Source organism: Aythya ferina (assembly GCF_964211825.1).
Source record: "Aythya ferina genome assembly, chromosome: Z".
In the NCBI taxonomy this organism is placed as follows: Eukaryota; Metazoa; Chordata; class Aves; order Anseriformes; family Anatidae; genus Aythya; species Aythya ferina.
The window spans coordinates 23996993-24010893 of record NC_140299.1 but is presented as its reverse complement, the minus strand read 5'-3'; the positions used below and the strand labels follow the sequence as shown (position 1 = coordinate 24010893).

The 13901-nt window shown below is 45.2% G+C and overlaps 2 protein-coding genes across 3 annotated transcripts; both read right to left on the bottom strand.

Moving 5' to 3' along the window:
* Positions 1-229: 229 nt before the first annotated feature.
* On the bottom strand, positions 230-5306 carry KGD4 (alpha-ketoglutarate dehydrogenase subunit 4; the record flags this gene model as incomplete). Of its 2 annotated transcripts, XM_084503422.1 has the most annotated exons (4): positions 230-469; positions 1839-2035; positions 4648-4711; positions 4964-5056. In XM_084503422.1, 4 exons carry the CDS (start codon positions 5000-5002, stop codon positions 452-454), a joined length of 318 nt encoding a protein of 105 aa, XP_084359548.1. In that variant the 3' UTR covers positions 230-451. The 2 variants fall into 2 exon arrangements, with proteins under 2 accessions (XP_084359548.1, XP_084359547.1); XM_084503421.1 differs by lacking the exon at positions 4648-4711 and having other exon boundaries at positions 4964-5306.
* A 1-nt stretch (position 5307) lies between these two features.
* Positions 5308-12501, bottom strand: CENPH (centromere protein H). Its single transcript, XM_084503420.1, has 9 exons — positions 12332-12501; positions 12181-12236; positions 11845-11893; positions 10593-10667; positions 9850-9906; positions 8633-8696; positions 8316-8367; positions 6970-7130; positions 5308-5913 (listed from the first exon to the last, which is right to left on the bottom strand). The coding sequence occupies exons 1-9, from the start codon at positions 12430-12432 to the stop codon at positions 5815-5817; spliced, it is 714 nt and encodes a 237-aa protein (XP_084359546.1). The 5' UTR covers positions 12433-12501; the 3' UTR covers positions 5308-5814.
* Positions 12502-13901: the final 1400 nt, after the last annotated feature.

Genomic DNA, 13901 nt, shown 5'->3' with positions numbered 1-13901 from the left:
TCACCGCCCCCTGTAACCGTCACCGCCCCCCTGTAACCGTCACCGCCCCCTGTAACCGTCACCGCCCCCTGTAACCGTCACCGCCCCCCTGTAACCGTCACCGCCCCCTGTAACCGTCACCGCCCCCCCCTGTAACCGTCACCGCCCCCTGTAACCGTCACCGCCCCCCTGTAACCGTCACCGCCCCGCTGAGGGGTCCCGTGAAGAAGCAGGCAGTGGCGCCGCGTGGTAGAACGGCTAATTAGAAAAAATATTTTAATGGTGTGCCGCTGCTCGTTAGCCATCGACGGGGGAGGTGTGAGGGGGGGTCATGCCTGCCCTCCCGCCCCTCGCGGCGGGGTTCTGCTGAAGCTAGCCGTGTGCGGCCGTCTGTAACGCTAAGGGGACGATGCCTTGGCGGTGAACACGAGGCTTCGTCCTCCCGCAGCGGGGACAAGCTCGTCTTCCAGCCTTATTCCGGACCTCCACGCTGCAAGAGAAAAGAAAGGGGACAGGCTAAGCACACACCACCACACCCAGGGGAGATACAAGCTTTTTCCTCACGCAGCCCAACCAACGAGATTTCTGCTCTAAACTTCTTATTTAGACTTTGATTTCTAACCCATAAAAGAATGGGCATGAAATAAAGCACCATCATTTATCTATCAGCAACAGCCCAATTTTCAGTTGAGGCACATCAAAAAAGAAAAAATCCTGCAGCCCATACCTACGGCTGCAGTTCTCCCCGTCTGAAGAAACCTGGCCCTTACTCGCTTTACAAAAGGTCTGAGAGACACAGCAGCACTGAACAGAAGTTTGAAGGTTATTTCCACTGCTCAAATTCCAAAGTGCAAAGGAAAAAAAAAAGGCCCAGGTCAGCAATTACGACCTTTGTGAGAAATTCAAGAAGCGCTTGGACAAGGTGCTACGAGACATGATTTAGTAGCTTAGTGATAGGAGGACGGTTGGACTAGATGATCCTGTAGGTCCTTTCCAACCTTGTGTTTCTATGATTCTATGAAATCAGAAATGCATTAATGTGCCGACACAATTATTTTACGATGTATCTCACCATTAAAAAAATATGCTGGAGGTGAAGAAGTGTATAACTGTGGAAAATAATTCACAAGCTCCTAATTATAATGTCCTACCCATATGCTTGCAGAACAATATATATGTGGTCACACTTTAGGTGTCCTTATCATTTAACAATGCTATGTAAGTGTCTTTTCATTTCCAGCTTTCACCTCTCTCTACTATTCTTCAATTCTGTGCATTCTTCCCTTTTAAGTAACAATGTTTACAGTTCAAAATTGTTATGAAGGGACGTCTCTCTTACCTTTCCCATATAACACTGTAACTGCAGATATTTCAGGAAATATTTACATTGAACTTAATAAAATGTTCCCAAAAGTTGAAATACAAAAGTTAACTTACTATTAAATAACTCATAAAAACTAGTTTGAAAAATGTTTTGGACTTCTGTCACCTGGCAATAGCTTCCACTGGCCCATGTGTAGACTCCAGTCGTCGCATCCAACACATTGAAATTACACATTAAGCAGCTGTTACAGAACAGGTAGCAACTATGGTTGATGTAGGCTGTACCTATCACTAGCTCTCCATGAGTGCTCCAAGTCTGTATCTCCCTGTGACACCACGAGCTGCTGATTTGTAAAAGCTGGGTACCCCGTGTACCAAGGATTTGTCATTTGGGTACTGTGCTTCGGACCTGTGAGAGCTCTGAGTACACACTTACCAAGAACCGCAAAGTACTACCGTATTTCTACAGGTCCTTCAAAGTTTCAAATTAAGATAAATGCTGTGTAAACAGAGAACACACAATCATTGAAACTTACTTGAATATATTCAATCTCTTCATCTGACATAAGTTTCCTTCTGTATTTCTGAGGGAAGGTTCTCGCTAATTCCGAAGTGTCTGGTGTACCTTGTACCCTACTAACAGGTGAAATACTTTGAAAGGCTGGTGCTCTGCCTCCGACAGACTCCTGTGCTTTTGAAGCATGGGGCACACTTGCTTGTAGAGATTCCTGTACTGAAACCCAGATTGCAAAACCGTTTACAGAAATACAAGAAGACTGTAAAATTAATTAGATGAGCAGACAGTAAAAGTTACTAGTTATTGACAATTAACATTCTTCCTTATAACAAACATTAAAAGAATTAAGACACTCTGCTTCTTGCAGCTTGTTCTAATTGCTGTTTAATATATGAAGAGCACAGTATCAAGGGCACATTTATCTGAAATTAAAAGAATACACATTCGAATGGCAGAAATGTTCATGTGGAAACAGATCTCCACATGATATATCCTAACAAAGGCTTTCCTTCGCTGGAAGCTTTCCTTGCAGCAGGAAGTACCATCAATGTGCGTGTGGGGAGGCTTATGCAGAAAGATAACTAAGATGAAGAAATAAGGCCCACTGAGATGATGCTTTCTGTTTTCTGCAACTGTAAAGACAGACTGGTGAAAAAGAGACAGTGGCTTACAGAAGGATGAAGCTCATGATGCACAATGTTGAACCCATTTTTAACATTGTGCCGAATGAACACCACTATTGGGCATCAGCAGTCAAACTGTTAATGAAATGCAGATCAAGTGCTGCATGAAATACTTCAGAGAAGAGGGCTCGAGGAATTCATGTTAGGGAAGCTGCCTTCAGTTTGAGGATAGGAAAAGAGACGACAGAAAGGCAGTGCTATCAACGTCAGCCTGCTGGACCTTAGGTCTGTCCCTCCATGGTGGATCTGACAATGGAAATGCACAGTTACCACAGCAGGGAGGACTGCGTCTCATTGCAGTATGTTTCCTTCGGAAGCACTCAGGCCTGGTTAAAAAACCTGGTAAAGCAGACTGCTCCTGAAGGAAGTCCTTCCCGGTGTCCCTGGAAAATGAGCAAGATAAACACAACTTCAAGCAGCTGGGACAGGCGGACTAAGGTTTTGTAAAATAAGCAGTGTCAAGACTGAGCAGACCTGGATGTGTTAAAATGCCATGGTATTGCCTGCCTCTCTCCCCGCTGCCTCCACCAAGATCAGTAGTGACAAAGGAGAGGAGCCATGGTGAGTCTGAGTTGATTGGCAGGGCAGGGATGTCAAACAGCTGCAGCAAAGTCATCAAACCACTGTTGGTAAAAAAAAAACACCATGGAGGGGCACACTCAGGAGTTCTCGGTCAGAAGACTGAAAGCTGCAAATTGATCAGGTGCTTTGGCAAGGCAGGTCCCGAACAGAGCAAGGAGGGAGAGAGCTTATTGAAAGGAACATAATCTGAACATAATCTGAACAAGCCATGAAGATGAAATTCTAAAATTTAAGATCAGGAGGCAAAAGAGGCAGAAGACGAAAACAGAAGAAAGCTGTTTCTGACAACTCAGAGCTGATAATTCTGGCCAGTAACGCCTACAAAGTATTTTTGTTTCAAGAAATAAAATTCGTCATGAGAAATAGCTTCTCTGAATTTGTCTTATATGCCACAAAAACATTTAGAGATTTGCCCGAGAGCTTCCTCTATCGTACAATTTTGATTCTGACACGTAGCTGGAACTGAAGCACTGGCCAATTAAAAACACCAGAAATCGGGACTCGGAAGCACTAGACCTAAATTGCTCTAGCGCAGATACAGTCTCTCCTATAGTTTTCCCTGCCCTGTTTGACAACGTGTTGCAATAGTAATACCATAAAAGAATTTGGCTGGCCTTTCCAGCGCCCATGGCTCTAAAAGTGTATCCTTGATCTGCAGAGCTCCGCGTGGCCATGCGCGAGCAGCAGCCTGGTGCGGTGAGTGAAGGCAGTCACTGCCACAACCTTCAAGCAGAGAGAGGCCGGCTGCAATTTGCTGTCGAGGCGACAGAACACGGTTCTGGTAGAAAGGTCTAGCGGACTCGAATGCTACCGTGACAAAGTTCTTCTGGCACAGAGATAGAGAGGAACAGAACACATTTTTTAAGAATGCAATTCACTGGCATGAGAGATGGTGCAGCCCACTGAGCTGGGTGCAGCATAGAGTTCTGGCAAAGTTATCCCCAAATACGGCTCCTGAGGACTTCACGGATACATCAGAAGTGGCACTGATGTATGCTGTAGATACTTTGAAATGTCAGTGGATAAATGAAGCAGCTAAATCTCTGGCAAATATACGGTGCAGTTACTGGTGTGTTAAGGTGCTTCCAACCGTTCTTTACCGAATAATCACCCTTCAGACGGTGTTACAGGATTAAGTGTGTAAAGTTTGAAGGTGGCAGAAAAAAAGACATCGGAGGTAACAAACTAAAAAAAGAATGAGAACAGCCACCGGTTCTGAACAAATGAGGACAATGTAACTGCGCTTCTAAGGCACCTGCTGTTTTCGTTTCAAACGCTTTATTGACTCATGCGAAAAGCAACACACAGGTTATGTAACTTTGATGTGTCAACGTAACAGTAGCAGGGACCCTGTAAACATCAGCGAAGCTATGGGTGTAAAAATCGGTGTGAAAGACGGCCACGAAAGCACGGCTTTTAGCCAGCCCTGCTTATCGCAGCGGCCGAGGGCTGCGCCAGGCGCTCCCTTCGCACCGACACCGCTGCCGCGGAGCCCTCGCCCCGCACCAGGGGGGTCCCCGCGGGCACGGGGCCGCCGCTCGCCGCGTGGGGGCAGACACTTACTTTTAGGCCTGGGACCGCTCCTCCTGTCCGGGAACTTAATGAGGGGCGTGTGCGGCTTCACCACCTGCGGGGGGACACGGCAGCGCCGCCCGTCAGCAGCGGCCCCGCGCACCCCCCGCGGACCCCCGGGGCCCGGCCCCACCTCCGGGCGCCCCCTCCCCTCGCCAAGGACACGGCCCCCGGGCGGCGCCCCGAGCCCCGGCCGCCCCCGAGCCCCGCCGGCCCCGCGCTGGGGGGGGGGGGTTGAGGGGGTCCCGCGCCGCGCCCCGGCCCCGCCGCCCCCACCGCCCCCCCCTCCCGGGGCCGCCGCCGCTACCTGCACGGCGCGGGCGGCCGCCGCCATCTTGCTGCCCATGGTCACCCCCTGCCCGCGGCTGGGCGGGGCTTTTCCGCAACGAGGGCGTGGCCTCCCGCAAAGGGGGCGTGGCAAGGGGCGCGCCGGCGGGAGAGGCCCGGACCCCGGGTGCTGGCAGCGCGCCCCGCGCTCCTCGTGCGAGACAAAGCGGCCCGTTCTTCGTTTTATTTCTCGGCCAGCGTAGCAGTGTATTAAAAACGCGATTGTTGGCGTCTAAAGGCTGCGGGAGCTTCCTGCTAGGTGCAGCGCGGACAGCTCGCTTCTCTTCCTGCACCCTACAGCACAGCCGCACAGTTAAAAACATAAACGTTTCTAGGCGTAAAATTCTACAATAACTAAACAACAACGACAACAAAAAAGCCCCCAGACAAACACTTTCCTAATCAAGTTTTACAATTTGAGCTTTCTACTGGGACACTGCAGGGTCCTGTGGAATACAGAATACAGAAACAGGAGGAAGGCGGAGCAGAAAAGCAGTGGCAGTGCCCTGGTGTAATACCTTCTACGTACAAGCTTGTCATGTGTAGGTTATATAAATTGATACTCTTTCTTGTCTTATTGCTGAATTTCAGGAGGAAAGGAGTTCTTGACTTCAAACTGCTATAAAGTAGCCCTTCACAGGTTCATCAGCTACATTACTTGTTGCAATGACTGTTCTTTACCACGAATTAAAAATTCACCTCAGTGAGTTGCATGGCCATATTCTGAGTCTAGAGAGAACTTCCAGAAAGGCCAAAATTCATAAAACTGAGCTTCTATGATGCATTGAATATTGATTATATGTTGATTATGTACACTTTAAATATGAAAGGTCATCTTCCTGACTCAGAGACGTTTTTTTCAAGCTGTAGAACAATAGCCTTCAAAGATGGATCTTCTGCCCAGTTAACCTGGCTTCCAATGATGATGCTCTACAAGACAGAAAGACTAGTGGTTAAAAAACAAAAGCTCTTAAAAAGGATCAAAATTTCTGTTGGTCTTGTTTAAAGTTTGGAAGCCCTTGAAATTCACAGCAGTGTTTGAAATGGACAGGATTTAGGAAGAGAGGAGAAAATGATTGTTTGTAACATTCTCACTCTGCCATTCTAGATTGAAAATGGGAATTTTTAATTTAACCAAAAAAGAATTGTTTTACTTATTCTTCAGAAGACCTCAGGAGTACAAAAACAGAATTCTGGGAATCTAATCTAAAACCCACTAAAACGTTTAATTTCCTATTCTCGATTTGAGATGAAACCATAATATGTTTCAAACTAGTAGCAGACATAGCATGCGACAGAAAGAACATGTGGCTCTTCTTCTGTTCTTGGTACTCCACTGGTCATGCAAATTCACAGAATGGTTATATCCATTTTTCTACCTTTTTTTTTTTGATATTTCTATCAAATATATTCTTCCCCAGTCTTTTTTTTTTTTTTAAATAAACTATGTGCGTTTTTCACTGGTATTTCACAGGTCAGGACAAGCCACACTGCAAGAGGCAGAGCAGGGGGTGGCAGCAGAGGGCACATGACCTCTAGTGGCACCCCTCTGAGCACAGGATGCTGCAGGAGGCCCACCTCCCACCCTAATTCCACCAGTATCATCAGATTAAGGCCTATTTATTTGTCCTAGGGAACTGGTTTGGGGGGATGTAGGTGTGACCATCAGTGTAAAGAATTATAGCCACTGCCATGATAGACACATTTCTGGAAAATGCATTACCTTTGTACCTTTAAGGGACCAAAGAAATAAAGACAGATCAATAGCATGTTTCTAAACTCTGGAAATAATAACTCCAAACAAGTTTTATAGTTTTAGTCCTGAAAATAATAAAGATTTCCTTTCATACTGCAGTTTTTCCATTACTGCTGTTACTTAAAGAGTTTAGAAAACATGACTTTGTTTGAAGTCACATTCACTACACAGTATATTATTCTGCTTGTAATGCAGAACTGCCAATCTGCTTATGAAAGCTATGAAATTACCTGGAATACATTTTGAATTACTGTAGTCATCGCTCTTTCAGTTTGTAGGTTTTTACGTATTTTCTCCAGCATTTCATTCACTTCCTTACTCCCTAGTTCCTTTATTTTTTTCATCATGAGATGAATTTTCTGTAGTTTGTCTTCTTCAGCCTGTCTTAGAACTGTTCCATTATTAGTAAAACAAAGCATTAAGAAGTAGTTCAGTGAGCAGAAGACCTAAACAGATATTTTTTTTTCTTACAGACATCTAAGGCATTTCTATTGCAATAGCTCAAACTTCTCTCTCCCTCCACTTCCTCCAACAGACCTAACAACATACCTTTTACACAAGACACAAGTACTGCAGTACCTGGTATCAGTACACACCAACTGGTTCCTTGGCTGCTAACAAAACCAAAAGTCCTCTGAATAAGGTCTGCATTTCCTTCAGACATAGACCCTAATTTAAATACCTGTCCTACGCCCCATCTTTAGTTGTCACGGCATTTATAGTTGGAGATGTTTAAAATCATATTGGATTGAAAACAAATTCAAAAGTCATAGAAGGGATACATGGACAACACCAGTGAGTATTGCCAGGTTTTGGACGATACCAGGCTAAAAGCAAGACTGAAAGACACCGTGAAGGGAGATTTCATACATGGTCAGAATGCTGCTGTTCCTGATACAGCATTCCTTAACTGAAGGAGGGTGTTAGGGTGCTCATTTTTTTTTTTTTACTGTGAAAAGACATACTTCATTGTGTCTATTACTCTCAACATACATACCAATTTCTACGCATGAAACAAGCAATTGAATTAATAATTGTTAGAACTGCTGTCAAACCTCGTTGTATGACGTTAAGAACAAACTTTTAGTGCTATTCAAAAAAATTATTTACCTTACTAAGTTCTGAAATGCGATTTCAAATGTAAATTTGACCCCCTGTAATAAGCGTTCTGAATACCAAGTTACAAATCACTACACAAGCTCTTTGTAAGTAAGTACCCTCTTGTTCAACAAACATTTCACAAAAGTGCAGTTTGAGAAAAAAAAGAATCCTTTCAGTTTTGCAGAACTGATTTAAATTACTAAATGAAGTGTAGGTTGCTGGGAAGCTTATAATAAATAACGAAAGACCATCACTCTTCTTGTTTTTTAGCAGATATGGAACCAGAGATACAAGAATATGACTGATACGTTCTATCAGTCTCATCATCATGTAGACACCATACCTGCTCATTTTTATAGCACCTAGTAAAACTGTTTTCATAAGTTTTATAACTGCATTAAGAATTTTGTAGTCACTTAATAATGCTACAAGAAGCACTTTAAAATATGAACAGTATATTCAAATATGCACTTACTGAGTCTTTTCCTTCTAAGGGCATTCATTTTGTCTTCAATGTCACGTGTTTCCTGAAAGAAAAACGTATTTCGTAGACTCTCATTTCCAATAAATACAGATGATGCTAATTCAGTCCACAAAAGCAGCTAAGGGCAGTTCTTGCAGACTTGCTTGCATACTCACTTGAAGCAGCAACTTCAGTAATTTTAACACTGCTAGCAACTATGCCCTTTGAGCCACATACTTACTTTCAAATGACTTGTGCATTCCTGTTACTTTCAATTACCTTTACAGCAAGCGTGCACAACTGCAGCAAAAGGAACAAATGGCACTTACTTTTTGAAATTCAATTATTGCCTGGCTGAGCTCTACTGTGTTCAGTACGGTATCCACAATCAGTCTAAGGAAGAAAGAGAAGTTGCATTTAGACCATTAATATGTGTTGACAGCATGAACACTTTAATCCAAGTTATTTAGATTAAACAAAAAATGCTCGTTTATCTTAACAGGAAAACAGATAAATACACATCTAGCATGCTTCTAGTTGTAGGCGCCACATAGGCTTCTTGTTTCGCTCTCAGTTTTGCTAAAACATCAGTTAAGTTTAATTTTTCAAATCATAGAGCTAGTGGTTAGAGCTCCTGAATTCTGGGCTGTAACAGGGACATCATGGAAACACATTGCTTTCAGCTGTATTTTCAACAGAAATGCAATTTCTCATACGACACTTCATATGCATATATCAATTAACAGCGGGCAAGAAGTTAAAACTGATTTTAAGCACATTTGAAATCTTCGGTTCTGTTTGACAGGCATTAAGCTTCTACATAATTATTTAATGAAGGCAGCAAAGCTGAAGCAAGGCTCCATTACCAGCTTGCAGTATGCACTCAGCTATTATAAATGCTGGGAATTCATATTCCTTAGAAACAAAAAACTGTTAACTACAAACAACTCTTACTGGTGCATCAAAAACTAGGAAAGCCACTTAAGCCCAGACAAAGCCAAATCCAGTCTTCACAAAGTGACTTAATACTGTCTAAACCAGGGAGAGAAGCTGCCCGAGTCCACTGCTCACAAAACATCCCCATATTCAATCAACTCTCAAATGTCAACACGAATCTAAGGACATGATCCAAAGAGGGCAAGAACTCACATAACATTCAATAAATGTTCTTGTGGCTTCATTTAAATATGGAAACACCAGTGCTGGTGGTGGGGAGTCCAGTGCATTTCACAAGCACAGCCAAAATAACAGAGCTAATGATCAAACCACATTGGTGCTTCTGGAGTTGAGCTGGTTTCTGTGAAACAAGCTTAAGCATCTCTGTAATCAAAGGCTAGTTAATTTAGAGTCCAAAGGTAAATCCACCGTGCATATAGCAGTTTTGATCATGCTGTCTCTAGCCAGAAACTGGTGGACTATATCTTTTCCAGTCAAAGCTAGACAAGAAGTTTGCTTTACAAAAGTTACCATGAAGCAAAATAGAAATGTGCCGCATTAAAGGATGGTCCTTTCTTTTCTGGCCATCCTTTCCCCCAAAACATCTTACCTTGCCTCACCATCATTTTCTGCCATTTTCTTTCGCAGGGCATCCGCAAACTGCATCCTGCATGGTATAAGAAAGACAAATAACTGATGAGAATTGATAAGAAACTGAGAACTAACTGCTGATATATACTGGAAGAGAGATTTACTAATTTCACTTATACCCACTTAACATTGGAAATACATATTTAAAAAAAATGACGACAACAACACTTAACTTTTTAACTATTTAACTTTTAAATATAACACTTAAATACTGGGGCTTAATTCTCAGGACAAGAAAGGTGTTATCAAAGACCATTTGTAAGAGTGACAATGCATTTCTATCTTGACAAACATACCTCAGATGCCATCAGTCCCAGTCTGACGAAGGGAAGCTGGACAAAGGTGGGAATTCAAACAAACAGTCGTCTGTCTAGTTTAGGAGATACACAACAACTACCAACCTCAACCTCTTCACAGGAATTTGTAAAGTACCACCAACTACTTTTACTAATGTACACTGTCTGCCTTTTCTTAATTTTGCAGAACCTCTGAGGCTCACACTTGCTTCAGTTTGTGTTTTGTTGTTATTCTCTATGGTATATCCCTCTTCATTCCTATTGAAGCAATTGTATTAAATCTCTCGTGTTTGCAACACGTGCTGTATCACTCTGGAATCCTATTTTAATCATAATTATGCATTTCTGCATGCATGTGCACACATGTAAACAAACAGAAAACCTCCAAGTAGAAAGAAAAATCTACCTTTGCACGAATAATGTCTTGTTCTTGAAGGAGGTTTTTATTTTCTCCAGTTCATTTTCCAAACTTTGCATGCATCTGAAACAAAGCATGAAAGGAACAAAAACTGTAAAAGCAACCTCGTATTTTTAACTTGTTCTCTGCATGTCTGAAGGAAGAACTTTTCCTCCAAACTACAAGTCATTCAGTCATATTCTCTCTTCATTTTCTTTGTTTTCACACAGAATCACACACAGATTCCTCTAAGTTGGAAGAGATCTCTAAGATCACTGAGTCTAACCTCTGACCTAACACCAACAAGTCCTCCACTAAACCATATCACTAAGTTCGACATCTAAACGTCTTTTAAAGACCTCCACGGATGGTGACTCCACCACTTCCCTGGGCAGCCTGTTCCAATGCCTCACAACCCTTTCAGTAAAGAAGTTCTTCCTAACATCTAACCTAAAACTCCCCTGGCTCAACTTAAGCCCATTCCCCCTCGTCCTGTCACCAGGCACGTGGGAGAACAGGCCAACCCCCACCTCGCTACAGCCTCCCTTGAGGTACCTATAGAGAGCGATAAGGTCGCCCCTGAGCCTCCTCTTCTCCAGGCTGAACAAGCCCAGCTCCCTCAGCTGCTCCTCGTAGGACTTGTTCTCCAGGCCCCTCACCAGCTTTGTCACCCTTCTCTGCACCCACTCAAGCACCTCCATGTCCTTCTTGTAGCGAGGGGCCCAACACTGAACACAGTACTCAAGGTGTGGCCTCACCAGAGCTGAGTACAGGGGGACGATCACCTCCCTAGCCCTGCTGGTCACACTGTTCCTGATACAAGCCAGGATGCCGTTGGCCTTCTTGGCCACCTGAGCACACTGCTGGCTCATATTCAGCCGACTATCCACCATCACTCCCAGGTCCTTCTCTGCCTGGCAGCTCTCCAACCACTCATCCCCCAGCCTGTAGCTCTGCTTGGGGTTGTTGTGCCCCAGGTGCAGGAGCTGGCACTTGGCCTTGTTGAACTTCACAGAGTTGGTCTTAGCCCATCGGTGCAGCCTACCCAGATGCAGAGCCTATGCAGAGCCTTCCTACCCTTGAGCAGACTGATACACGCACCTAACTTGGTGTCATCTGCTTTTCACCACATTCTTGCGTAGTACTGATTGTTAATCCAGAGTATCTACTAAAAAGGAGTAACCAGAAGAGAGCTTCCAAGCTCAGCCCTTCAATTTATTTTACAATACATACAGAAGCTCAAAGTTAACAAATTACGTACTCCGTAGTAGCCTTTTCTTCCACGTCATGGTCAGGGCACCCTCCTTGATCTGCAAAGCAAGAACACACTAGAACAGCACAAGAGGAAGACTTTAAACACGATTTACAGAACGTAAGGGACAAAGCCATTTAATGCATCTTTTATTCTGCCTCCACACCTCACCAGCTCATCCAGCCTCAGTGAGACTACGCAGGGGGGTAGGAGGGCTGTGTAGGTGCTTGGCTGAGGGACTAAAAGCACAGCACCAGGTGGGGGTGTCAGAGCGGTCTCAGGGGGATCCCTGGGGGGTGCCAGGGGGGTGTCAGGGGCTTGAAGGGAAGGCGCTGCGTTACTCACAGGCGCGGGCTGCGGTTTGGCACTCCATCAGCTGCTGCTTCAGCTGCTCCCGCAGGCTGCAAAGGAGCCGAGCGAAGCCGTCAGCGCGCCGTCCCCGTCCCCATTCCCATTCCCCGTCCCCGAGCCCCCCGCCGCCCCGCACGGCACGCACCGGATCAGGAAGGGGATGTTCACCGTCACCTCGGGCCCGGGCTCGGGCCCGGGCTCGGGCTCGGGCTCGGGCTCAGGCTCGGCTCCTCCGGGCTCCGCCATGGCGCCGCCTTCGAACTGCCCGCGCGGGCCTCGCCCGCCCGCCCCGCAGCACCGCCCCCGTGCGCAAGATGGCGGCCGGGCGGGGCTCTGAGGGGAGTTGTGGGCTGGGTGGCAGGGAAGATAAAACCGTCTTTGTTAAAAGCACGAAGCACGCAACTAAAAACTAAGAGTTTATATAGACACAGCTCTGACAATCTTTTTTTTTTTTTTTTTTTTTTTTGAATTTTCACGGGGTTATAGGAATGCAACCACGGGTTTGGCTCAGTCTTCTATGACAGCAGCTGTCCAAGTGCTTACTTGCATGTTGCTCCAGGTGGCGTACTTACTCCCGATGGCCTGCAGAGACACAAGGGGGTTTACCAACACAAAGACACAAAGTTTACCCACATTATTTCATTATTCCTGCCCATCTGAGGCCTGGGGGGGGAAGGGGAGGGTCAGGCCAAGCCAATTCTAGCAGCCAGACCCAGGTTTTTCCAATTTTGGTCAGTTTGTGCCATATCACACCACCTTGGGGCAGATTTTCAGCTGCAGTAAGCAGGGCTGATCCAAGCTTGATGGCTCAGGTCACAGCCGACACAGCCCCAGAGCACCATGCGCTGACACTTAGCCAAGCACACTCCCCACCATCCCCGACAAGCTCTTGCCACATGCCCCATAGAGCCCTGGCTCATTAGAATTACGTTCTTTGCCAAGTGCGGCATGACTGGGACGAGCTCACTCTCACTGTAGGACACGTGGTACTGCAGAGTTGTCGTCTGAAGGGAAGTTATTAGACAAGCCTACTAGAACATGTTGGGCTTGAACATTTGGCCTCCTTGGTAATGGGGGAGAGCTAACAGTCACCACCCTACTTCTGTCCCCCAAGCGATGCAAAAGGCCTGCATGCACTTGTCCCGGGGTGGCCTTTTAAACTTGTGCATCCAAGTCCGTGCTTGCAGGTGCAGCATGACTTACCCACTGGCTTCCACTGGGAAGTTTCAGAGCTAAGCAGGAAGCAGCAGCTGCCATCCTGGATGGAAGGACACCGATGACGGCATAGTCCAGAATGGATAGCTCCAGCATTTACTTGGACAGAATGTGTTGTTCCACGCTCACCTGCATTGTTCAGTTGCCTTTTAGTCAAACCAGAATACTTTCTTAAACATTTTCCAAGCTGTAGGCTTGAAATTCAAATGGCTTAATCACAGAGCAGTTCTGAGTTGTATTAGGCTGCTCATATGCTTTTAATAGCGGTCTAGTGACCACCTGCAGTATCAAGCATTTTAACTTTGGTTAACTAGACTCAAGTGACTAAAAGCAGGCAAACAGCTGCAATACTTTTTGGGCTCATATGGAAGTTTTGAGCCATTATAACAAGCTTCCACAGTTAAGTATTACAACTTCCAGGTACTGCATAAAGAACACTTGTTTTCAGCTTTACCTCTGCAATCTTCAAAGCTCTTCTTAAGAAGGGTATAGAGAGAGGA